This window comes from Ursus maritimus, unplaced genomic scaffold (genome assembly GCF_017311325.1).
Source record: "Ursus maritimus isolate PB19 unplaced genomic scaffold, ASM1731132v1 scaffold_3, whole genome shotgun sequence".
In the NCBI taxonomy this organism is placed as follows: domain Eukaryota; kingdom Metazoa; phylum Chordata; class Mammalia; order Carnivora; family Ursidae; genus Ursus; species Ursus maritimus.
The window spans coordinates 74,563,497-74,591,319 of NW_024425563.1; the positions used below are offsets into that span (position 1 = coordinate 74,563,497).

The window sequence follows — 27,823 nt, forward strand, 5'->3', positions numbered from 1 at the left end:
TATAAGTATGAATTTAGGATTTTTAGGGTCTCTGAGTTAACTGCTATTAGAAGGAATATTCCCAGTTTCAGTAACTGTCTTGTGTGGACAGGTACTTCTGTGCCAGACATGCCTTCTCTGGAGGGTTCCAGAGAGAGCTGGGGGAATAGTAGCTGCACAGGGCTGTGGCCGTGGGCATCACGGGGCAGAGGATGGGAGTTCAGAGCACGTCTTCCCCTCCGATCTCAGTGCCTGCTTCCTCCGCGAGGGTCCTCTCAGAGGCTCTCCCTGCTCTGCACTAATAATAGGAGATGAAGCAGGCAGCATGGTTTAGGCTGGGGCTCTCAAAATATTTTCCTTGGGCCACTTCCATTGAACCAGCTGGAGCATCTGTTACAAACCAGATTGCTTTTGACCCAGACCATATGACTCAGCATATCTCTGGGTGGGGCCTGGGAACACCATTTCAAAGAGGGTTTTTTTCCTTTGTCTTTTTGGTACACAGATATTGGGAGCCATTGGCCTATGGGTGTACTTAACAGAGAAAAATTAATGTTCCCTTCATTTTTATTATTTTGACTCCCACTGTGTATAGATAATCAGATCCAACTAAAATTATGCTCTTTTTCACTTAGCAGGATATAAACATTTTGTAGAACATGAGTTTTCCAAGATGTCCCTAACCACGTCATTTCTTCCATGCCTGCTTCTAAGTTTGGTTATGCTTTTCCATCTTTCTGGAGCAATTGCTCAGCTTTTAAAATCCAATACTATTACTTTTTCTGCTATCAGCCACCTTGGCTGCCGTCAGGTGGCTCACCCAGGCTCCTAAGCGCTGCAGTATTTCTGCTACTCTCGCCTGCGAATGAAGTGGGGATGGATTTGGCTGCACCTTCTGGCCCGGGTAGCTTCTTGGCATTAACAGGATTGCCTGTGTCCGGTCTTTGTGATTCCTGATAAAACTGCAGTAGTGGAGTAAGGATTGGATGGGTGTGTCATAATAAAAATGGCCACAAGTTCTTTCAGAGGTGGGGGATCTGTGTCCCTTCCTTCAAATGTGGACAGGCTTTCTCATCCTCTCTACGATTCCATGTGATGAGGCATCCTGCCCAGCTGCCAAGTCTAAGAGTATAGCTACTGTGGGCCTCCAGATCAGCTCAGCCCCAGCTGAAACCACAGAAGGACCCAGTCCAGGCCTCACAGAGCAGGTGAACAGCTCAGCCAAGCCCTGCCTGAATTCCAGGCCCACCAAATCATGAGATGATAAAAGGGTTATTGTGGTTTGTTTTTATTTTTATTTTTTTAAAGGGCTATTGTTTGGAAGCCACAAAAATTTGGGGACATTTGCTACATGGGAATAGCTAACTAGGTGTATGTGTGTGTTGTGGGATTAACCCTGTTGCTACACTAACTTATTCTCATCAACACACGGAGTTGTTGTTTTTACATCTGGAGGGATTAAATTAGAAAACCAGCAGCAAATTGGTAACAATAACTCAATACAATAAAATGCCTGCATAATACTTACCAGAACATAAATTATGTGCCAACTAGGTAAACGTATGCTTTACCTAATGAACTCAGAGCAATTTAAGGATATTTCTTGATTTATAAAACCATGTACTTCCTGCTATTTAGGAGGGAAATGAATATAAATTGAGCTGAATATATAATGGGGGAAACAGGCATTGGAAATTAAACAGGTTGCTTAAATTGTCACCACAGTGGGTCAGTGGCATGGTCATCCATAAACTAGATCCCCTAGACCAGTGTCTTTCAAACTTCTTTGGTTGCAATTCACAGTAATAAACATTTTACCTGGACCTTGTATATATACATGTCACCTCTGGAGCAAACTTCATGAAATCCTACTTACCCTCATTACATACAATGCTCTCTAATATATTTTATTCTATTTTCTTCTGAAAAATGCTGGCCAAACATACTGCATAAATTTCATGACCCATTCATGGGTTACACACAACAATATGGACGACACTGGTCTATACACTGAGTTTCATGGGACCAGGGTGTCTGTCCTTTTCACCACTACGTACACAGGTGCTTAGAAATTTCGGTTGCATTGAGGATACTCAAGCATTTAATGAATAGTGAATTCCATGACTGTAGTTCCAATTTATTAAAATGGGTAGGATATTAATCACAGGTCAGGAAACCCAGTGTCGATTCTTGAATCATCGTATATCTTTAAGGAGTACCTCCTGTATCTTCTCATCTGTGAAATGGAACTTGTCATGTCTAGTACCCATGGAATAAAATGAGCCCACAAGTAAAGCTATTTTGAATAAAAGATAAAGAATTACAAATAATGGATTAATGTATTTGTTACTTCTATACTTTGAAATGCCTAGAGGTATCACATGAATACTTCTTCACCTTATTATTTTAATACCACTTCATTAATATAGATTAGAGGAAAAACTATTTTAAAAATGAGATCTTTTTTGAAGAAAAACATTTACTTAAAATTTCATCGAGTAACAAAATTGTTCTAAAACGTTGGGCTGGGTGGATGCTGACTTTGAAGTATTAATTAGGCCGCTAGCAGATCAGCATTCTGACGGGAAGCGGGGAAGCGTACGGAGGTACATTGGGATCAAAATACATTATTTTTGTGTAAATGGATATTTTTGAAATTCTGAAGAGAGACTCGTTTGGGTCAGGTGCCCTTGTTATTCCTTGAAGAATGTATTAATTCCTAGTATATATACATTAGGAAATGATGCCACTTCAAAATTACTGAGGTTTGCATGTATCAATGTCTGTGGAAGATTTAGGGACTTTGTTAAATTGCTTCAATAACAACCAGGAACTCTGAACTCTGAGAACAAAACGACTTTTGCTTGGAAGTAAATCTTGCAGCACAGCCTGGGGTAACTTTCCTATTGTTCTCCCGGTAAAGCCTACCTGGGACCTGACTTCCTGGGAACTTTCCCAGCTTGCAGGACGAGTGAATTGGCATCATACAGTAGTTTGATGCACTGCCTTTGAAACCAGACAAACTGACTCTAAATCCTGGTTCGGCCACTTTCAATATGCGGGATGACGGTTTCTTGATGTCCGGCATTGTGTGCATTGAATAAGATACAGCACACATGCACACGTGTGTGTAACCTTGAGCACCATGCCCGGCAGATGGAAATACTCAATTGAGGCTAGTTCCTGTTCGCTGCTCTTATCCCTGCTGTTTTTCTTTGTTATTGCCAGTTCTTGTCTGGACTAGTTAGCTGTTACAGTCAGGCTCTAGAAAAGAGATTTGTTTGCTCAAGAAATAAGCAGGTTTTTCTAAGGTCCAGGGAAAATTATTTTACAAGTTTTACCATGTCCTGGGACTCAGCCCTGGGGACACCTGGCAATTGCGGCTGGAAAGACAGTCACATCCCTATCTCCACCCGGGAGTGGCAGATACAGTGCAGTCCTGCATGTTTGCTTCCAGCCGGCAGGCTTGCCTTTGTTTGCTGGGGGAAGGGCAGCCATGTTACATTTCATACTTTGTTGCAGAAACTGGGGCACTAATGTGATTGCTCACTCTGTGATGCTGAGCTATTTTGAGGCATCCTTTCTGATCGACTCGAGGCAAACTGGTGAAGTAGTCATTTGTCTCTGTCACTCCAGTCTTCCTTCCCCCTCCCGTGGCTTCGCCCCTCCTCCCCCCTCACCCTTCTGTCAGTGAATTTCTCCTGCTTCATACCACAGAGATGCTGAAAATGGCTTCAAAGGCTGTCCGTCCCTTTTAGGTACATTGTGCCTAAGAATTAAATGAATGATTCGCTAAGGGTAGTGTTTCAGATATTTGCAGGCCAGCAGGAGAGACCGCTGTGGACTGGGGGGGTTCCTCTGTTGTCCTGCACTTGACACTGTTTCTCAGCTGGCTCGCAGCTGAAAAGCATTGTGTCACTGAAGCAGGAAGGAGATGTATGCCAGCATTTTTCCAGGTGTGTTCCATGGGAACACATTAGCTGGCGTAACTGTGGTCGACTACATTTAAGAAACTGTAAATAACAGGTAAACAGGTTAGCTTGCTGTAGGGATTCTTAAGACTAAATGCTCACGTTCAAGGAGGCACTTTGAACTTCCAACGGGGTATTTAGGATGTGCCATTTTCCATCTTAGTCGTCTTTCCTTTTTAATTTTTCATGAAGCACCTTCATCTTCTCTGTGACATAGAACATCCTTTACAGAGCACCGGTAGTCCAACCCTCTAGGCCAATGAGTGAAGTAAGGCCGTGAATAGTAAAGTGAGGTGCTCACGGTTACCTCCTGAATTGAGTGCAGAGTCAGGACTAGGGAGTAGGTGCTCTGACTCCCAGGCATGGCCAGATACCTTAACGGCTGCTGCGAATTTAATGTTTGTCTACCCTGCTAAACTGTATGCACTGCCAACCCAGAATGACTCGTCCAGTGACCTCTGTCTCCCTAGCACCGAGCATGGCACCTGACATGCAGGGGTTGAACCAGGACTTAGAGTGAATTGAGATTGTTCACGGGGACGGACACTTGTTGTCCTTGCCTGTCTATTCCATGGCTTCCCCTCTGATCCTGCTCCCCACTCCGGTGCTGTTCGTGGCCGGGTCAGCACCAAGTTCCATACTTACACTGAGAATACGTGGTCCCAGTTCCGCTGACACTGAACCTGTTGAGGTGCAGTCTGTGTGTGACCACATTCTTCTGGGGCTGGAACAGGATGATGTGCACCTTGGGTGCAAACAGACAGCCCAGGACCACAAAGCCGCTTAGGCTAACGGAGATGCACATGGTTGTTGTCTGCACCTACGAGAAAAGTTAAATGCCCGGCTGTAAATTCAATCATGTGGCCTACTAAAAAGAGCACTGAAAAAAGACCAAACTGAGAAAAAAACAAAACAAAACCCAAATCACCCACAATTCTATTGTTAGTATAACCAAACTAATATAATAATTAAATGAGATCTTCTGAGCTTGGGAGGTTCATGGAAACATCACTGAAGATTTGTAAGCAAACACACGTGTGTCGGGTGCTCCTGAATGCTTGCCAAGACTTTACATGGATTTTCTGTTTGTTTTCTTCTATTTGTAGAAAGACGTTTCTGCAGAACCACCTAAGTCAGAATCCTAAATAGTAAAATATCAATATCAATATTCAGTGGTGAAGTGACCGGATTGCTGATGTTTTCAGTCAATCAGCTTGGCTTGTTTAAGGTTTACTGTAATCATGAACAAATTGGGGCCTTTACATTTTTCTCCGTCTCTCTTTTTTGCTGGGAATTCTGCCTATCAGCCATTGGTTCCCCTACTCGAAATCAGGGAACACTGTCACCTTTCTTCTGGGGTACGTGTCTTTATTTCATTGGCACCTCTCTGGAATTTTGATACCTCAGGTATGCACTGTTCAATTGTTTTGTTCTCTAGGCTTCCATATACCTGTTCTTGACAGAGGAATTTCACTTCCTCTTTGTTGTCCCTGAAAATACACCTGAGAACTAGGTTTTATCATATCTTTTTTCATTTGTTTGCTTTCACTCTTCAGCTTCACTGATCTCATCAACTGTCCTAACTTCAGCTCCCATACATTCTCTAGAAAATCCTAAATTAGCTTCTACATATTTTATTGCTTTCGGTACTGAAAATGGAAATTAATTACTTCTTCTATCAGTGTCTACTCAGAGTACCTATGGTAAATCCTAGCGTAATTTTAGATTTCTTTGTCCTCTTTCTCCAGGCAATGTTATTACCAGATAGCATAATCTCTCATGCACTAAAGTGTCTGACCTTCTTCTCTCATCAAAGAAAGCTGAAGACTGAACAATTAACTGGAAAAGCCACATAACGTTAGGAGGCTGTGTTCTGTTTTTGACTAAAAAAAAAAAATCAGGTTATACTTGTAGCGTAATTCTTCAGACTCTGGGTTTACTTCACATGCTAAAAGCACAATCTGTCCTGTCTATTTTAAACCTCTTGTCCGTTTTAACTGTCCAACTTGGCCCCGCATTGCAGGCTCCTTTCCCTTTTGTTAACTGCTCAGAAAAGAGTCTACTATCTCATTTCATGATGTAAAAGCCTTGATAAATCATAACTGTGTTATTTATAGCAAGTCCAATTTCTGGCTTAGTTTGTTTTTTATTTTTACATAGATAAACAATATCAGAACTGTTTTCTTCCTTTACAACCGTACTCCTCCATCCTCAGCTTTGACTGTGGAGCCAACAGGAAAGAGATCAGATATTATAGTGAGGGTAAGGCAAGTTCGAATGTGCCAGTTTTCAAGGAAACCTTTCCTAAAAACATGTCTTTCATGGTGAAGCTTCCCACACTGGAAGACATTACAAGGACAGGAGAGGCTTTAATGAGGGGGCTATGTTGGAAAAGCTGTGCTGTGAGTCGTAGACCCTTCCTCCCTGAAGGAAGGTTTTGCTTATTTCCTCACTAAAGGCCTAGAGAGGAGAGTTTCACTATGGCCATTCACAGAAGGTGTGAGGTTTTTCTGCGGGAGGAGGATGCTCTGGCCTGGAGCCTGATTCCTGTCTTGGAAATCTAGAAGGTGAGAAGAGGCTAATTACTCTCTTGGCAGAGCTTGCTACTGTACGGAGGCTGTTCTTTACTGTAACAATTTATCAAACAAAGGCTACATGAGGCCATTCATGGACAAGATGGACCACATGAGAAAGAGCCATCATGGGTAGTCTTGGGCCCATGTGGAGGAGCTTGGAGTCCTTCCTAGAAAGATGCCGCTGGCGAAGGATAGCTGGGTGCCCTGGGACTGAGCATGGAGTCACAAGGGACAACTTAGAAGAATAGGATTTGCCAGCCAGCTCACTCAAGGACCAGCAGGAGAAAAGAAAGCAGCTGGAAAGTTCTGAAGATGGCATGAAAACAACCTTTAATCACCTTCCAGGTATGCTAAGGATGCGTGTTTAACAAACATCATGGAGATCATAAAACCACCAAGTTATGTAAAAACTGTCCTGCTTCTTCCTTATTACTTTTTAACCAGGGCTGAGAGGGAAACAGCAACTGGTGGACTGGGGAGTGTGAGCAAGGGGGAAAGAAAAGTCAGGCACTCCAGGCTCTCAGCCTCTGGGAGAAAATGAGGATTGATGTTAAGTCAAGGTATGGTTTTGAGAATTACCCAGGACTAGGCACTTTAATTTCCTAATAGAGACTGTTTTCCACGGAAAATGACTGTGGGACCATATCACCTAAGAGCACACATTCATGGGCCTACCAAGGTCGTGAGCGCTTTCATTCATCGCTCTATCCCAGCACCAGAATGGGGCCTCACATACAGCGAACGCTCAGGATTTGAATGTGCGCACCGGAATTTCCATCCAGGGCCAGGGGATCATTACTCCCGCCAAATACTACAGGGGCAATGGGCGTCAGAACTAAAGATGCGTGTTAGTCATCGCGTATGCAGCTTATTATTTAATCTATTTGTTTTAATTTGATACCTTTTAGTTTTCTTTACAAAGCCCAAGTAGTAGCCTCATGAACTCACTTGTCCAGTTCCTTTAATAAGTCACACCCCTGAGTCTGTATGTATCTGTAATTCTTTGTTCTACCTCTTTGAGTCCACGCTGCTCTGCTTTCATTTTCCACAAACTCCCAGCACCATTTGACGTGGTTAATTACTGCCTTCTTTTTGGCTTCCTAGACATCCTTCCCTCACTGAAAGTTCCTTGTCTTAGTTTTCTTTGGTGGCTTTTTCACTTCTCCCTGATCTTTAAGTGTTGGGGGGTGTCCCAGACCTCAGTTTGGATTCTTGTTTCTTCATCATCTCATCGAGTTCCATGGCTTAAATATCTCCTATGTTGATGTTGTTCAGATATGTATTACTAGTTCCAACCTGTCTTCTGGGCTTCCAGACACATGTTCAACTGCTATCTTGGCATATTGTCTTGGATTTATAGTAGGCATATTGGGATATGTGAGCAAAACTGATCCCTTCCCCCAGGGTCTCCACTTGAGTAAGTGACATCAACTCCCACCTGATTGTGCAAGCCCCAAACCTGGCAGTCATCCTTGGTTTTGCCTTTTCTCTTACACCCACACATCCAGTCCAATAGCAAGTTCTGTTTGTTCTTTTGGAAGATAATTCTATATGGTGTCTTGTGTTTCTAACATGTCTTTCAAGCACAAGCCCTGACTGCCTTTCTTCTGGACTTTCTTTTCAGATATGACTATAGCAAAGAGACTTAGAAGACAGAGATAGTGCCTATTTGTGGAGCAAAGAGCCAGCATATCATCCATTACGAAAGGTTCAGGTTCCCTAAGCTCACAGTCCCTGCCCTGTAATGCTGCCACTGTCTGCACGGTGGTCACGTGGCCCACTCTACACAGCCCATGGGCAGTGGACTCAGGGAACCAGAGCCAACGCTGGCCCTCTGGCTGCAGCTATTGCTTTGAGTCATAAAGTCTTTTTCGTCAGCACCAACAAAACCCTGGTAAGCTAACGTGTTACCTTCTAAGTAGAGTCAGATCTCAGATGATACAGTCTTTGACAGTTTTGGCAATGAGATCGGAATGGCTTTCTCAAAGAGGAAGTCTGAGGGCCTACGGGGCTGAATAACAAAATCTGAGAGAAGTCCGTGGGAATCAGTAGCAAGCATGTTGACCAAATTCTATGGCCAACCAGGCAGTAACGGTGCTCCACATTACTCCCTATTAATGATGAGGTGGATCTGAGGAGGGGCTAAGGGCTGAGTGACGGGAAGTAGGTCCAGAGCTGCTGGACCAGTGCTGTAATTGTTGCTAACTCTCCTCTAGGGGGTGGGGTGGATTCCCTCCCGAATCTGATCCAGGTCCTGGGTGGGCAGAAAGTTCGACTCCCTATCACATGAAAGTTGCCGAGACATGCACCGATATTGAGCATGAAAGGAGGGACCTTCAGAGAAGGCCGACACCAGGTGAATCATCTGCACTTTGGCTGATTCTCCTGGAAACTGAGGGGGCCGGGTGCGTAAACCCTTGCTAAAGAAGAATGGCAACAGCTGGGCCCTGCTAGGGCTCATCCCTCGCCATAGTCTCTCATGCCAAATTTAGATCCATTCCAAGATGACAAGGTCTCTCAGTTTTTTGTAGCAAAACCTGGCAGCAAAAAAGGAGCTTTGGCTGTCTCTGCAGGATTTCCCTGAGACAGAAAAATGCTCTGGAAAATCATAGATGAGGCGCTGATTAGTATTTGGGTTCTTATTGACTTGGATTGGGTTTAAAATGCTGACAAAGGGGCCGCACTCAAGAATGAGTGAAAGTGACACAAAGAAATCTAGATAAATTCTTGTGATTGGCAGCAGCACCGGAAAGCTTCCTGGCCCTTATGTTAAAACCGGGCAAGACTCTAAGAGATGTTATCACGATGAGACAGCACATGCCCTGGATTAAGATGGACTTTTTAAAAAAAGTCACTGCTGTGCTGGTCAAGACTGTGTTAGCCTAAGTGTACAAACCACTTGCCCCAGGCAGAAAGTTATCTGCTTCTGGCTTCTGAGTCAGGGAGTTCCCAAAGTTGAAATGAAGTGACAGTAATGATGATCTTGCCATGCCATTTAGGATTTGGGGGGTTCAGAAACACTGGACCTTTGTTCGGTTGAGCCAAGAGTAGCTGCTGCATGCTTAAAACTGAAAGCTAGTGTGCCTTACTAACTACCACGGAGTTATTCTCTTCCTCTGTGCTGCCTGATTCCTCCTTTACCCTTCACCCTGGTTTTAGCTGCTTTAAGGAGAGAGATACTTATGGATAGGACCAAAATCTCCCCATCCCCAAGGGTGACTGAAGTCCCATACACATGAGATCCTGGGAAACTTCTGGGAGGGAAAACCTCAAATTTTTATGCTCTCTTGGTTATAGACAACCAACTCACCATTCTCCCCAGACCCGCTAGGGGGAAGGCAGGGCTCGGCCCACAAGGAGGCAAGTGAGGCACTTGCTTGAGATGCAGATTTAAGGGGGCATCAAAAACTCCATAATTAAGAGAAATAATGTTTTCTTGCAGTGTTTTTTAAGAATAAAAATGAATGCTAAAAACTATGATGGGGCTGCCTGGGTAGCTCAGTCGGTTAAGCATCTGACTGTTGGATTTGGCTCAGGTCATGATCTCAGGGTCCTGAGATTGATCTTTGCATCAGGCTCCAAGCTCAGCAGGGAGTCTGCTTAAGATTTTGTCCCTCTCCCTCTGTCCCTCCCCCCCCCACGCATTCTCTCTCTCTCTCAAATAAATAAATAATTAAAAAATACCTATGATGAACACACTACCAACATTTTAAATAAGGATAGAGTCAGTAACAGTGCTGTGATAGGACATAATCAGTCTTAAGGCAGACACCGATCCTGTATTGAGGACTGCTTATACAACGGTCAGCGAGCCCACTTCGCATTGCCTAGTGAAACGGGGGCCTGGGGCACCCATATAAATGCTGCACTCTGGCTACAGCAGTGGCTGTGAGTAATAAGAGTCCTTTGTCTCTGAATCAGGAGTCTCGTGTCTTCCGCCAGCACCCTGGAAACCATGGCAGTTTAACCTGTTAGATTGCAAGGTGGATAAAAATCCTTGACAATGGATAAAAATCCATTTCCATTGTTAATATTCTACCATGTGATTGGAACACCTACCACAGCCACCTAACCAGTCTCCCCACTCCTGCCTTTGCCTTTAAGTCTGTGTCTTCAGCAACTTGATTTTTTTTTTTGCCTAGATCATGTGAGATCATAAAATGTGAGATAATTAAACTCCTCTGCTTAAAACCTTTCAATGGTTTCTTTTTCCATATAGACCGAAATCTAAACTTTCTGCTATGGCCTGTAAAGTCCTACATGATTTAGCTTCCCTGCCCACCTTGCATATAAAATCACTCTTCCATCTACTCATTAAACTCTAGCCATATATACCTTTCTTTTCTAAGACTTTTTTTTTTTTTTTTTGCCTAGGGGTGTTCATACTTGCTGTTTCTTTTGACTAGCACATAGAATTCCCACGGCTAGCTCCTTCCCATCCTTCAGTAGAGTATTAGGAAATAGACACTAGCAGGGGTGACAGATGTGTTTTGAAGGAATTTGAGATCTATTTTTTTTAAAATCTTCAAAATAGTCAACATGGGTACATTGGAATGTCTTTGTAAGTATTTGAACCTTGTCAAAATTCCAGTCACCTCCAAAGGCTCTGCCTATTGTAGGCAAAGTGCCTCACCTGTGCCACACCCTATAAAATCCATCATCCAGATGCTCAGAGTCTAGAAGCATCTCTGCTACCTGTGAGCTTGCCAGGAACCCAGAAGCTGCGGCCACCTCTTTTCTTACTGGATCAGAATCTTTAGTCTAGCCAGGACCCAGATGAGCCCTCTGTACACTAGAGCTTGACGAGCTCTGTAGGGCTATCACCCCCCTTTCCTTCCGCCACAGCCCTTACACCACCGCATGAATTGCCCTGCATTTTCATGCATTCATTATTTCCTCTCCCTCCCTATCCTCCCCTCACTCCCACTAGCCTGTAAGTCATAAAAGTTATAAAAGGTGTGTCTGTGTTGATAGCTATATCTGCAAGGCCCATAGTAAGTGCTCACATATTTTTGGAAGACATGAATGAACAAACACTCAGTAATTACTATTAAATCCTTTATGGATAACTTTCCATCCAAACATGACCTGGTTTTTATTTGTACCATTTAAACTATGATTGGATCCCTGATGACTCAGTGTTTGATTCTTTCACTATCTTGTGATACAGAAGTAGATGGCCTGGATATTTCTCAAAGATCTTTGAATTTTTGGATTCTTACTCAGGTTCTTGCTTGCTGGGTCTTGGATGCTTGTAATTGCTTCAATTAGTTTTGCTTTTTCTAGGCTCCATTCTTTCAAACCCATCTGCCATATTAAGGATAGATAAGTTTGTGGTGTCATAGGAAAGGCATGGATTTGCGTAGGAAAAACTTGTCCTATTATTTCTTAACTGTGCCACCTGGGAAGTTAATTCTCCAAGTTTGTTTACTCACAGGGATACAAACATTTGCCTTTCAGGTGCTAATGAGGATAAGTGAACTCACATATGCAAAGTATCTAGCATAAGGTTGAGAGCTGATCAGTAAGAGTTAATTCCTATCTTTCCTTCTTACTTTTCATCATGTCACTTTTTGCCTGAGCCAAAAACCAACCAAAAGAAAATAAAAATTTAAAAATAGCAGGACCTCAGAACTCTTACTCATTATTTAAATGATTATTCAAATTCATTATTTAAATGAATTCCTCTGACTGTTAAAATCTGACCAAGTGGCCAATTCCCTTTAGTTTCTCACTAGACTCCTCCCCACAACCCATTTTCTACTTGAGTAAAACCAGTATTCTGTGTTCTGCTTGGTTCATTCCTGTCTTGCCTCAAGAATATCCCTATATGCCCTGTATTCTCTAAGCTCTGTAACTGCACTTTCCTACCAAGGTACAGTGCGAACTCCTCCTGCTTGAAGGAGTATTCCTGGAAAGACCATTCTTACTGATCCAACTCTTTTTTTCAAACCAGTAGGCATTTAAGAGCTTGTATCACCAATTTAATTATAAACTCTTCTGTGTTAATCTTGAATTCTTTCATGCTTGTTAATTTTTTCCCATCTGGGATATGAGCTTTTTGAAGACTAGAGTAGAGCTTTATATTTATTTATAATTCACAATGGGTGGCAAAGCACTGAGTCATATACCTTGTTGACTGTTTGATTGCCAAACTCCTACTAGCTGCCTGGAAATGGTTGGGTACTTTGTTAATACTGCTCATTCTATCTGAACCACCTGGTCTCCCGCTGGGAAATTTTAAATCTCATTCTTGTTCTGGAACTTCTAGAACAGTGGTCTCAAGTTCAAATGCTTATAGGTTCATGCATATGCATAAGTGAAGGGAGCCAATTGTGAGCATTCAGGGATTGGTAGTTGTGTGCTCTGTCTAGAGGCATAAACTCTAAGGTCTGGCTCAATGTTGCATGTAAGAATTTGAGTCCACATGTTTTACTTTGTTAAGAGGAACCAAGAATCTGGATATTTCTATAAAATTCCTCAATTTTCTGATTTTGACAAATATTTCAAAGAATTACAAAACAACGCATGCCAAACTGAAGACATCTGTGAGACAATAAGAGCATGTGATTCATTAGAGCAGTGGTTTTCAGTCTTGGCTGCAAATTAGTCACTTGGGGAGCTTTGAAAAATCCAGATGTCCAGGCCACAGCTCAGGCCAATTAAAAGAGAATCTTTGGGGCTGTGCTCCAGGTACCAATATTTTTTTTTCCAAAGCTACCCAGTTGATGGCACAGTCGAATTTGAAAACCAATGTGTTGGAGACTCCATTCTACCTTCTCATTTCTTTTGCGAAGTTAGGATTGGCATTATTTACAAGGAGTGAGGCCTCAGATGATTTCATTGTGCTTGGATGCCTTAATTAGCTTGGACCTGAAAATGCTCTGCAACCTCCGCCCTGTTTGCTTTAGGCCATGTGGTGAAACTGCTGGTACCGTCCCCTAATTCCATTGAGTCGGTGGATCTCCTATATTGCTCTCATGTGAAAGGAAAAAAAGTCATTTTTTGTCTTTTAGAAGTAAATGCTAATTCATTCAATAAAATTAAATCTTCATAATGCTATTTGTTTATTCTCAGTAGTATTTCTTGCTCTATTTTCTTGTTATCTTTTTGGAGAAAGAATAGTTTCAAATCATATATATCCAGAGTTAAATAATTAATATTGTAATTGGTTCAGTCGCCATACCCTAAATCATGTCTGCTGAAGCTAGCTTCCTAAGAACTGAAGTCCTTCCAGATCTGTAGGAACGGATGTGTACGTGTAGACAAAGGATGGAGATGGCAGCATTAAAATACGTTAGCTCTAGTTGCCCATCCTAATCCCCACACTGTCATGGTTCTAATTCCCTTGTGGCTCATATGATATGAACTCTGATCTTGCAGATTCAGTTCTGATGTTTTCTCTACTGACACATTTTCAAAATGTTTTACAGGTGGTCGTAGCGTGCCAGATCATTACCCCAACCCTGAACTTAAGTTCTCTATTTTCCTTGCTCTTCCTTTAGTCTGTAGTTTGAGTCACATGGTTGCAAATCATTTAAAAGACAAGAAACACTGAGCTTTGCTAGTCTCTTGAGGCCATATTTTAAATAGCTTTCTCTTCTTTTTGAGCTGCAATATTCAAGATTTTGGTAATATAGGAATTGCTGGTAAACAGAAGATGTGGGGACTGTTACAGCCTATAAAAGCACTTTACTTTGTGAAATCATGGTGTAACAAGGAAACCTTATGCCTCTGGAAAACTTTATGACAACTTAAGAAATATGGAGAATAAAACCAGCTGCCTCAAGAGAAAAAAATTCTTATCCTCACTCCTTGGAAGATACTAAAATCAGAAATATAAATGCAAAAGTAACTGATGTCTCAAATTTGAACAATTTGAGAAATTATGATAGAATGACGAACTGTTTCTTTCAGAAGAAATGATAATTATACTTATTCCCAGAAATGTGAACTATGCATTACTAAAGACTTTATGAATAATGACTTAATTAGGTTACTTGGATATATACAGTAATATTTTTAACTAATTCAAGGATTTTACATATGTATGTATATATAATAAATATATACAGCATATATCTACAGGAACTAAAATTGTAGAACAAGTATAACAAATTAACATTATGTTTTAATCTGTTTTAGAGAAGTAATGATGCTTATTTGAAGCTTGGGTGAAAGTGTTTAGATCTGATATTGGCTTAATGTTGCAAGTCTCTTTTAATTTACAGATTAATCTGTGGCAGCCAGGTCCTTTTGTGTCTTATTTGAAGTATTCTTACTAGGTTCTTAATGGTTTAATCCTTACCCTCTGGTGAATCACTTTCTAAATGTAATTAAAAGTTTTAGGTGGGTGCGTGAGTTACATTTTTCTCCTACTAGATTATAAATTGCTTGAATGACCATGTCTTTTACGTTTATTTTCCTTTCTGTGCCTAGCATGATGCTTTGCACATAGTACTCACTAATTAAGTGCTTTTAAAACGTATTGGATTAATTTTCATATATAATATGATGGTTCATCATGGCATTTACAGTTACCAACCTAATAACTGTGATGAAAGAAGTCTATTTTAAATCCTACATAACAAGATGTTGGCAGGATAAGGGAAGAAGGAAAAGAAGAAACCATTCAAAGACTTACTCTGTAATCACTTGACGTCACGTAAAATATAGGGAGGAAGGCCAGCCAGATGATGCATGTGGTGTACATGGTAAAACCAATGAACTTGGCTTCGTTGAAATTTTCTGGGCACTTCCGAGTTTTGAAGGCATACACAGTGCATAAGATCACCAGGACCACATCGTAGGTCAGGGAGATCAACATGCTGGAATCTCTGACATTGCATTTTAAGATGACTGTTTCTCGCTTCTCCGGGAGGGTGTACCGCCGGGTGCCCGGAGCCTCCAGGATCAGCCACACGGACACCACCAGGATTTGCACCAGTATCAGACCCAGGCAGATGAAAACCTGAGAACTCGGGCTGATGAATTTGGGCCTCTGAGCGCCATTCTTTACCCCATCAAAGATGCGGGCGATGCAGTTTGTCTTGGTCAGCAGGGCCGAGTAACAGACTGCGAAGGAGGTCCCCAGCCCTAGTCGGCGCAGAGCACAGATGACTGGTGATGGCCTCGCGATGAAGAAGAACGTCATGCAGTAGGACAGACCGACCCCAAACAACAGGATGTAGCAGAGCTCCCGGCCTGACGCTTTGACCAGGGGTGTGTTGTTGTGCTTGATAAAAACAGTCACAACTATGCAGGTACACAGGAAGCCCAGGCAGGCGATGGTCACTGGCCCAATGGCCCAGGCGTCTTCCCACTTGATATAGTCCTCGGGGAGGTTAAAGCAGCCAGACAGGTCTGCCGTGGGCCACTGCCCGAGGCCGCAGTCCATGCAGGTAAACTCGTCAGCCAGGTATTCATAGGGCTCACAGGGGATACAGATCCAGCAGCAGACATCCCCTGGTTGCATGTTCTTCATCTCATTGGGAGCACAGGGGTCACTGCACTGGGAAGTGGGGACTGAGTTCCGGGACCAGTGGATGGAGTCAACGTCCAGTGATAAGGTTTCTGCCCAGTGACCAACCTTCAAGTAGGAGTACTTGCCACCCACGTACTGGAAATTGAACACGTTGTATCGTCCCATTCCGTCTCCGAAAGTGTCAAACTTGACAATGCTATCCACACCTTTATTTGGGTTGAATGGAGCTGTGACATGTAAAGTGAAAGGAAAAAAAAGAACAGTGTTTAAGTATCTGAGGTGAGATCAATTACTTTATGTCCTAGTCCTAGCAAAACTGAGAAAAATAGCAAATAGGGATTCCAAGGCTGAAATAATTGACTACCATTGCTTTTACACATTAAAAGCTACTGGAGTACTCGTGCATTTATGAATTCATTCACTTAACATTTCCAAGCACCTCCTGTGAGCCAAGTGCTCGGGGAAATCATGAGCACAGTGCGGCGCCTGCCTTCGGAGGAGCTGCTTATGTAACAGGGAACTGGCAAACGTGGTCCCAGTCTCTGTGGTGTGCAAATACTCATTCCCTCAAAGAGTTCACAATGGGAACCGGGCAAAACTTTGTGTTTCATCCTTATGAACGTATTTATGGTGTATAGACACCAAAATGTTCAATGTTTTCATGAAAATATAAGATTAATAGGAAGAATTTTTCTCTTTCAAAATGAAGAAAAAGGTTTTCATTGCAATTGTACGGTATGCTGCTTTTTTTAACCACTTTTTAAAACAAGTATAATTGATGTACAATGTTATATTAGCTTCTGGTGTACAACATAATGGTTCAGCAATTCTTTACGGTACTCGGTGCTCACAGCGATAATTATAGTCATCATCTGTCACCATACAATGTTATTATAGTATTATTGACTATGTTTCCTATGCTGTACTTTATACCTCCATGAATGAGTCACTTTATAATGGAAGTTTATACTTCTTAATCCCATTCTGTACCTTTAATCCCCATCCCCTCCCTCACCTCCCATCTGCAAACACCATTTTGTTCTCCGTATTTAAGAGTCTGGTTTTTGCTTTTTTAAAAACTTTTTTGTGTTTTAGATTCTATATACAAGTGGAATCATATGGTATTTGTCTTTTTCTGACTTATTTCATGTAGCATAATACCTTTGAGGTCATCAATGTTGTCACAAATGGCAAAATCTCATTTATTTATTTATTTATTTATTTATTTATTTATTTGTGGCTGAGAAATATTCCATTGGGATATACATGGTAAAACCAATGAACCCCAATACCCCACATCTTTCTTATCCATTCATCTATCAATGCACACTTAGGTGGCTGCCATATCTTCGCTACTGTGAATAAATAATGCTGCGGTAAACATAGGGGTTCATACATCTTTTCAAATTAGTGTTTTTGTTTTCTCTGGGTAAATACCCAAGTAGTGGAATAACTGGATCATATAGTATTTCTATTTGTAATTTTTTAAGGAACCTCCATAATGTTTTCTACAGTGGCCGCATATGGTATGCTTTTAAACAGTTCAGATGATTCAAAAGGGAAAAAATGGAAACCTACCCGTGCTCTATGTAGAATGCTCCTATTCGCATAAACACATGTGACCTAGATATCTTAGAGGCACCAACAGTACGTGGAAGCCAGATGACAGTGCACTGAAGTTTGTTCCTGACTGTACAGTGTCAGAAACCCCCTCTCTGTCTCACAGCTTGCTGCGAGGCTTCAGGAGGACCAGCTCTCTGAGCATCTATGTTTCCTGTCTTCCAGCTGTTTGTCCACCATGTTTCTCTTGCCAATGACTGCTGCCACTCTGATCACCCATTTTGATGCTACCAGCTTTCTTTTGTGTGCCTACTATTTCACACTGTCTGTTTTTATGCTTTCATTGGATGCAGAAGAAGAATGTTGCTGATAGCTACTGATGCATAGACAGACTCTACTAGTTAGGATAGGCTTGCCTGTGTCGGTAAGTAGACCCCAAATCGTTCAATAGCTCAACACAGTGGAAGTTTACTTCTCCCTCATGAGGCCATTTAAGGGCTGGGCTGGTGGGTGTCTCTCCTCCACATGGTGATTTGGGAACCCAGGTTCCTTTCATCTTGAGGCTGTGCCGATTTGCGGGGTCTCCTCCTCATCAGTATCCCTCCAGTGGAAGGAGAGAATGTGAAGCAGGTGTCCCCGCTTAAAAGGGTAAACCTAGAAGTGACACATGTTTCCATTCACATCGCGTTCAGTAGAAATCAGTTCCGGAGCCACACCCAATGTCAAGAGGGGCCAAGAAATGTAGCTTAGCTAATGTGCCCAGCTACAAACCTGCCGGAGGAGGAGAAAATGGAATTTGGAGGACACTGTGTTCTTACTCGGCAGGGATTTTCTGTCTTTGTTGCCTTCTCCCTGAACTCCATTCCACCTTCTCTGGGGCTCACGTTGTTCCAGCCAGTAGGGAAACATCTTACCCTTCTGGGTGAGATGCTTTATGAAGGAGAAGGGTCCCTCATTGAGTTACTCGGGTCCTTGGTGAAAGAAAGCTTCACGATTTACCAAGTAGCCCTCTCCTGCTTAGGGCTCATAGGTGCCCCTGAAGGCCTGCATTGGGTGGTTTCCCGTAATGTTTCAGACCACATATGAAGTCTGTTAGCAAGTGTGGTCCAATATGCCAAATTTATCCCTCATTTATGATTTTTCTCTTAATGATTTTGTTACCTCACTTGCAATTCAACTGTTTTTCTGGGTTTTGGTCTTTTATTTTTTTCCACTTCAACTTTACTAACTAACCTTTACCTAACTTTCTGCCACATTCCACGACCCCATCACATACGTTGGTTGTGTCCGTATTCTAGTTGTGAAGTGGCTTTGAGCTCATAGTGAGGCAGAGGGCTGTGGTAGATGAGGGCAGTTTGGGATGGTTTATATGTGATTCTCATCTCTATCTTTTAATAGTTAGCTAAATTAACCTTTCTGACTCCGTTCCTTAATCTGCAAATTATAAATGAAAATTACAAATAAAGTAATATAAAAATATAAAACGATCATTGTCCACTTATATGTAGCACTTGCAGATATGAAACTGTGTGATAATTAACTCTACGGTATTTGTTTTTTCTCTTGATCTCTTTCCACAGGGGTACGATCTATTCGCCATTGATACAGCTTTCAACTATGCTTTAATATCTGTCAGGACAAGTAAAAATAGGAGTTGAAAAACTTATTACTATATTTTTAGGAGTAGGACTCAGTATCAGAATTCTTATGTTATATAAAACTAACCTTGTTTAGTCGTGCTTATAAAAATGCACTAAATTTTTAGGGACTCCTTTTGTATGTTACTCCACTCATGTTACAAATCAGTGAAATATTGAATATTTTAACACAATTTACATCAAGTATAACAACCACAGATGTGTTATTAATTTGTTTACTCTCAACTATGCAATCACTCTCCACCAGTGTTCATTTGATGTTAGATTATTCTGTAAAAGATTCATAAAGAAATATATTTTACATTCTTAATTTAAATTCTTCATTATTTTCACAAATATAAGTTTTTAAAAATAATATATTTGGCAGATGATAAAAATGACTGCTTTGTGTGTTCTGAGCTGGAAAGTGTTACTGATAAGACTGTTGGCCTGTGAGCTAACAGTATAAACACTAGAGATAGAAAACATTGCTTTTACAAATCTTTTCTGGAAATGATCTAATATCATCAACTGGATATTGGGGGAGACTGTTTGCCTAGTTGAGGTTAACAGAATTAATAACACATCTGAAGTTCTTGCATTTGGTGTAAAATGTGTTAAAATATTCAAGGTTTCACTTATTTTTGATATATGAAAGGAGTCTCTAAAATTTTTAATGATTTGTTAAGCATAGAATAAAGAAACTGAGTTTGATGTTAACTTAGGAATTCTGATAGTGATTCCTACTCCTGAGACTGTAGTAACAACAGTTCAATTCCCATGTTTTTTCTCACTTGTTGGAAAATGTTGACTGTTAATACATTTTTAAAAATCATAAATAAGGACTTTAGCTCCTGCTTTTACAGAATGTTATTATTTTCATGAGGCTATTTTAAAGCAGATGGGTGGAATATATTAAGATTTTCATCAGTTTTTTCCTCCCTACCTTTTTATTTTGAAAAATTACAAACCTACCGAAATGATAAAAAAAAAAAGTACAATGGACACCACAGAATTGGGATCACCTAGAGTTAACTAATTGTTAATATTTTGTCATATCTGTTTTATCTGTCTCTATTTCTTTTTTGCTAATATATTTGCTATTAAAATTATTAAAAAATGAAATACCTATACTGGAGTATCTGTAGAGCAAGAGTTGGCAAGCTATAGCCCATGGGCTACATTCTGCCTCTTACCTATTTTGTAAATAAAGTTTTATTAGAACATGCCCATGCTCATTTGTTAGCATATTTTCTATGGCTGCTTACCTACCACACCTGTAGAGATGAATAGTTGCTCTAGAGATTGGATGGTCCCCAAATATTTACTATATGATGCATTTCATCAAAACCACATTAACTTTTACTCCATAAAGTTGACACATTTTACATCAAAATATATAGAGCAAAAGGAACCCATACACAGCAATTTGGTAGTAAAGTTAAATGCTTGTGTATCTGTTACCTGGAAATCACATCCTTATACATATACCCTAGAGAAATTCTTGCACATGTGTACCAGAAACATGTAGATGAATGGTATTAGGACAGTGCAAAGGGAAACACAAGTAGAAACAATTTCAATTTCCAAAAAATTTCCAAAAAATATTTCGTGTATTATTCACAATATCATACTGTTGTGAAATAAAACTAACAACAGCTATGGGAAAGAAGATGGATGTATGTTAGAAACAACATTGTGTGAGAAGACTTTATGATTCTACTTTTATAAACTTCTGAGATGAACTAAACTAAACATACCATTTGGGGATACATATGGAAATGATGAACTTTTAAGAAAAAGCAAATGAATGATAAAGACAAGATTCAGGATAATGAGTATCAGGTGAGAAGGAGGGGTATAGAAGGATGGGCCCAGGAAGAGTGCAGAGGTGGTTATCATTTTGTTATATTCTGTTTCTTGTTCAGATGAAGTGTTTCTGTGAATGATTATTTTATTGTTTCACTTCATAAATTGAACTAAGTGTATTCTTTGTATGATTTAGCATTTCAAAATAAAAATATTTAAAAATTAAAATGTGAGAATATGCTCTTCCAGGCACAATAAGATGTATTAATCTTGTCACTCAAGGGGACAAATGTCGCAAGTGTTTATTTCTCCTGATTATCACATTTGGGGACTGAGCATGTAGTTACAATCAATTGCTCCTGTTGCTGTAATGAATTACTAGGAGATGTGCTAAGATGTATTGGAAAATATAAATAACTTATATATACAATTTATAATTAGGGAAAGAACCACTCCATTTAAATGACATCAAACAATAAAAAACTCAGGATACACTTAACAAAATATGCGAAGGTGCAATTCACTTTAGATCCATTTTGGATCTAACCTCAAGAACTGTTAGATAATAAGTTTATGTTGCTTGAAGTGATTAAGTTTGTGATAATTTGTTCCAAAGGCAGTAGAAAACTCATGCACACATTAAATCTCTTCCGCATGTGTGCACCTGTTCTGTTACTGAGGCTCTAGAGAAGCCTCGTCACGCTGCTGGTGGGCAGGGAAATTGCTGTACCTCCAGCATGGGCCACCTGACAGATTTTCCAAATTATGAATGCATGTAACTTTGGCCCAGCATCTCCAAGTTGTGGGATGTATCCTACAGACATATTTGCATAGGTGTCAAATGATGTTTTCACAATGTTATTTATTTCAGAACTGTTTATAATTGAAGAATATTGGAAATGACCAATAATGAGAACACTGAATACTACATAGCTATGAAAAGAAATGACTCGTTCTGTGTGCCACGCGTTATGGAGCTATAACAAATTTTTAAATGACACCGTTAGAAGTGAGAAAAGGCAGCACACATTCTATAACATTGAATGTGCTATCTTTTATGCAGATGGAAAAAATAGAAGAATCTCTTTTTTTTTATTATGTGCATAAAGGAACTCTGGAAGGATACTCAAGAAAGTGGTTACCAATGGGCAAGAAATCGGAAAAGAGCAGATGTATGACAAAGATGAGAGGGAAATTTTTATTCAATTCTTTCATAGACTTTTTGCATTTTGAGGCAGGTGAATGTGTTACCTATTTAAAATATAATAAAAAAAGGAAAACAGAAATCGACAACCAGTTTTACGCTTGAGTAAACTTCTAACCTGAGTGACTGAGACAAGCAGAACAAAGAAATTTCAAGTCCACGGAGGCAGCACAAGGAGCAAGAGCAAAGGCTTTAAAGCACGAATGTGCTCCGAGAGACAAGAGAAGATGCCACATCTATGAGTTCGGTGCAGTATCTTCTTAAAAAGGAACAATCAGAGAACAAGCATGAGCTTCTGGAAATGAAACAGCGGAACTAGAAATTCAATATTAGGATGAAAAGGTGTATTTGAGAAAACTCAAAGTTTGACAAAAATGCTGAGAAGGAAAGCAGAAAGAACAGGAAAACTAGAGAATGCTCTGTGGAATTTCAACATTCGATCAACAAGATTTCCAGAAAGAGAGAGAAAATAGAAGGGAGGACATTATCAAAAGAGTCAAAGTGAATAACTATGGAGAACGGACGTGGCTGGAAAAAGACAGAAGCAAGAGACAGTTGTTCTTTCTCATAAGCTAGTTGAATTCATGTAAAAATTATGTGCATGTGGGGTTTTTTTTGATAAAAATAAACTATGAAGTTAAAAAAGCATGAATAATTGAACAAGGTCAGGCACAACAGCTTGCAAAGTAACTTACAGAAATGATCTTGCAAATATTGTAACAAGTTCTTGATAAGAGGGTGGTGAACAAATAGTGTTTTTGGTGAAATTTTGTTGTTTTTAAAAAATATTTAATTTATTTGACAGAGAGAGAGGGAGAACAAGCAGGGGGAGCAGCAGAGGGAGATGGAGAAGCAGGTTCTCTGCTGTGCAGGGAGCCCAATGCAGGGCTCGATCCCAGAACCCTGGGATCATGACCTGAGCTGAAGGCAGACGCTTAACCGACTGAGCCACCAAGGCGCCCTGAAATTTTGTTTTTTAATACTGATTTACCTGGCACTAAATTTGTTTTGTTAAATATGCAGCAAAGTATGGTCTAGTGTCTGGATCATTTGAATACATAAAATACACAAAAGTACTTCAAATAAATGCATTATGAATTCTAAACAAAGATCCATTGTCAGCGAAGTGTTAGCTTGGAATGAAGAGTTGCTGTGTCTATACTCCAGTGACAAAGCCTGAAAGGAGAAGCTAGAAGAAAACAATGAACCATGTCTGTCAAATGTTCCACGGGAGAGAATAGTCCTGTTTCTGAGCTTGTTCCAAACATGCCCGGCCTGGGTATTGTGGGGCGCAGGGAGGAACACCAGGCTCTTTCTCAGGTGCTGCTGGAGTCACTTCAATGACAGAGCCCCTGGAAGCTCTAGGGCATTGATCTCATTGCCTTCCTGACGCATTTAGAGTTGCCTCTAAGTCAAATGGCTCACCTGGGAAATAAAGTCCAGTGAACTAGAATCGTGGAGATCAATTGCATGGTTCTTTGGCGTGAGGAGACTCTGGGGAGTTGCCTATTTCTAAAGTTGAATCTCACCAAGGGAGCAAACATCATTAGAAATCCATTTGTTGTTGCAATAGCATGAAAGAACCCAAATGAGAGGAGGGAAAAGGAACTGGGAGGATGGCAGAATTCTTCTGCGGAAAAATTTATAACCTCCAAAATCTAATTTCAAGCCCTTTCCCTATCTAGCTCCTCAAAATCAGGTCCCAACTTTTCAGAAGGAGCCTGACGTGGCCTGAAGTCGGGAGGATGACTTCTCAGTTCAGCTCATTATCCAATTAGTTTTGACCCCAGTTTTTAATGGATTTATTTGAGAAGTTTAGTGCCAACGTGACCGGCTCTCCTAAGGCCCATTTGGTAGAGATGAGGCAAGCCCGTGCCTTAAAAATATCATAGGTCAATGGCAGGAGACAATTAAATCAGTTCTTTATTTTTTCCTCTCAGACAGAAGTCCAATTAAGGTAAGACAATAATGTAGCTCTTAACAGGCTTTCAGTAATGAGAATATTACTGCCACGGCCTGGGTTCACATTCATAAATACTAATGAAGATTGCAAAAGCTACTAACGGCAACATGGCTCCAATTTACAACATTTTCCAGCCAGGCAATCACTGAGCTTTCAGTGAACTAAGTTGATGAATTGGAATAAAGACATAAATGAAAAGACAAAAATGGCATCTCCCTTGAAAGACCTTGTTAGAGGTCAAGAGGTAAAGAAATCAAAACCTTTGGCTAGAACAAACATTCGTTTACAAACATCGTGCAGCAGGCAGATAGGAAATAGAAAATACTGAGAATGAATTCTTGGTACCAGTAATTAATTTACCTACCGATTATAACAAAATTGCCGATGCATTTCTCATGGTTATTTATCGACAGAACCTAGCTGCTGGGGCAAAGCACCATCTAGATGTCTAAGGTGGTCAGTCTCACATAGGAATAATGCTTAGTAAGTACCCATAGTCCACAGTGAAAGTGAGTGTTCGAGAAAAGCTGAAAGAACATCATTTTTTGGGGGTGGGATGGTATTATGACTTTTGAAAAGGACTCTCTTAAGTTCTCCTGGAAAGTTAGTACAGCTAATGCTTCTAAAGCTTTATTACATATTATCCTGGCTTCCCTGACTCTCTTCTATGTATTACTGCTGAAGTTCTCAGCCCTCAAGACAGCTCAGGAAGGACCAATATACTCAGACTAAGAATGAAGAGTGGGGAGGGAAGGCACAACGAGTGGAAACTAGTGAGATGCCAGTCCCTTTCTCTCCCAATTCAGAGACCAGGCTCAGGATCAGCCTTGGCTGACTTGGTTACTTCAGCTGGACGTCTCAGGGTGGCCACCGAATCTTTGGTTAGGGATCCTCTTTGATGCGAGCTAGTGCTATTACCCCATTGTTTTCCACCCCCCTCCCCATGCCCACCCTCCCTGTTACATAATCTGCTGTTCTCACAGACCCTATGATGAAGGTTTAGGCTTTCTTAAACTTTTAAATGGACTGTATATATAGAAAAAATTGCAAAAATAAGTGAATTAGTACAATGTGAACATATGCATGTACTATCACGGCTGTTAAGAAATAGAGCATTGCCGGTCCCCTCGTTCCTATTTTTCTCCCCATAGGGAGCCACCATACCTTTTAGTACAGGAACTAGTTTTGTCTGATGTTAAACTTTATACTAATGCCATCATCAAGTATATATTGTTTTGTAACATTTTTGCTCAAAATTAAGTTTGGTGAGATTCATTCAAGTAGTGGCGAGAAGCTACAGTATTTTATTATATGGAGGTGCTACAATTTCCTTAGCCACGCTTCTGTGGATGGGCATTTCTTTTTTTCTTTTCACTACATCTTTAGCTTATATAAATAATGTTGTGTCTTTAACTGGGTTGTCCCAGAAGCAAACCCCAAGACTAGATATGAGTTCAAATAGTTGATGTGGGAGTTTGCAGGGGAGTAGAGAAGTGAGGTTTAGACAGAAAACAAATCTGACGGAGAGTGCATCGCTGAGTGCCTGTGGGTCTCTTTCTCACTGGGGTCCTCTGGGAAACAGCATCGATCGGCAGTAGAGACCTAATACTGCAGCTTACTCACTTGGGTGGGACAACTCTCGTTTGTCCTTGGTTGATAGCGGCTCCGGGGTGGTGGCTTCATGGCACTCTCGACCTGCTCTACGTGCAGCCAGAGAGCATGCTCCTGTGGCCTGGAAAGCTCCCTGGCAGATCACAGAGGCTTCTCCCGAGAAGCCGCTGGCATACGTGAGAGTAGTGAGTGCAAAGGTGATGTGGGCGAGTCACTGAGAGCATCTCCCACGTGCGGCTGTGACTAGTTCTGTATACACGGCACTTTGGTCATATGTGTGTATGGGAACAAGTGTATTTTGTACATACATGAACACAGTGGTGCAGTGGGTGTGTGGGTACAAGTGTATATACACATGTATATGTATACAGTGGTGAAGTATATGTGTACAAGCACACTTATGTGTGTGTGTGTATGGAGTAGGATAGTGTGTGTGTATATAGGTAAACAGTAATAAAGTATAGATAGATGTTTATGTATATAGTGATGAAGTATGTGTGCAAGGACATATATGTATGGATATGTACACAGCTGTAAATTGCACGTGGGGGCACAAGTGTATTTATGTACATGCGCACAGTAGTGAAGAATGGGGGTACAAAGTACATGTGTGTATGTGTATACAGTGGTGACAAGTAGTGTACAACTGCCTGTGTATATGGATATGCATACAGTAGTGAGTGTCTGTGTACAAGGGCTTATCTGTGTGGATATAGACACAGCAGTGAAATGCGTGTGTGCGTAAACGTGCGTACATGTATGATAAGCATGAAGTAGTGGAATAGCTATGTGTGTGAGCTCCCATGGCTTCACTTCCCTGACGTCGCTCACTCTGAATCTGAGCCATGCAGGTGGCAGTGCAGTGACACCTTGAACATCGTGCCATCAGGCTACTGACTCTCCCACTGCGCTGACACAGTGTCCTGTATGTTTAGCTTTAAAGGAATCGAGAACAACAAATTAGAGAGTAGCTGTTTCGTGTCCCTCTCTTGCCTTGATCCTGAGCCCCTCTGGGCCAACAACAATGTGTCGTCCATCTCTGTCCCCCGGTCACCTGAGGCAATGCTGGGCACATAGTGGGCCTTCACTGATTGTTTCCTAAACAGATGAGTACACTTATTAGACCGAAGAGCATCATCTTAGGAACTTAAAAAACACCTCAGCGTCTGAGCCGAATCAGAGACTGATGAAACACCAGTCTTAGGGAAAGGGGCCTTTGCACCTTTATTTTCAGTTTACTCTATCACTTGGCCACCAAGGTTAAAAGCCTTGGGTCTAGGCTGTAGGTTCCCAGTCATGGGTGATTTTGCTCCCAGAACATATTTGGCAACATCTGAGGGATTTTTGGTGGTCAGGACTCAGGGCTGGCGCTGCTGCTGCCCCAGCGGGTAGAGGTCTTGGGGAGACGGGGCTGACTAGTCTACGGTGCACAGAACACACCCCCATGACCAAAGTTATCCAGCCATTAGTGTCAACGCCACCAAGATTGAGAAATCCTCATCAAGGGTAATACATGTTTGGATTTCTAGAGATTATCTGATCATGTCTCACTTCTTCATAAATGGAAAACCCCCATGCCAGTTTGATTCTTTATGGTGTTATGATATTGAGTTTCCTATTACCTGTTTTTTTTCTCCCTACAGACAGTTCCAGCTCACATACTCCCTTCAATTCTCCTTCAAAGTCCTCCCCTTTCCACACACGATGATAGCTGCAACGAACGTCGTCCCCACCTCTACCAAAGACCCCATTTCTCACAGATCCCCACGGTTTGCCTTTCATCCCCTTTTGAGAAACTAGTCAGCCCAGCTGGATGTCTCCTTGTGGTCAGTCCCCTCCTGGGAGAGAAGCCAGCTCTTGCACGTAGCTGGGATAGGTGCCCCGCACCCTTTTGGAGCAGACTCAAAGCACATAGAATAGGTGTTAGTGGGGAGAACTAAGTAGAGTCTCTGGGGGAATTTTCTCCGATTTAATGTGATGTCCTTAGCACAAACCAAGCACCCAAGAACCCTGGGACTTTGCAACCCTC

General features: G+C 41.2%; 1 protein-coding gene across 1 annotated transcript in view; it reads right to left on the reverse strand.

Annotated features, from left to right (window-relative positions):
* Positions 1-27,823, reverse strand: part of GRM3 (glutamate metabotropic receptor 3) — a 91,254-nt gene that overhangs the window by 8,314 nt on the left and 55,117 nt on the right. The window contains exons 3-4 of the mRNA XM_040644313.1: positions 15,171-16,237; positions 4,596-4,770 (exon numbers count right to left, since the gene is read on the reverse strand). Coding sequence (XP_040500247.1) covers positions 4,596-4,770; positions 15,171-16,237 — 1,242 coding nt within the window. The remainder of the gene's footprint in view (positions 1-4,595; positions 4,771-15,170; positions 16,238-27,823) is intronic.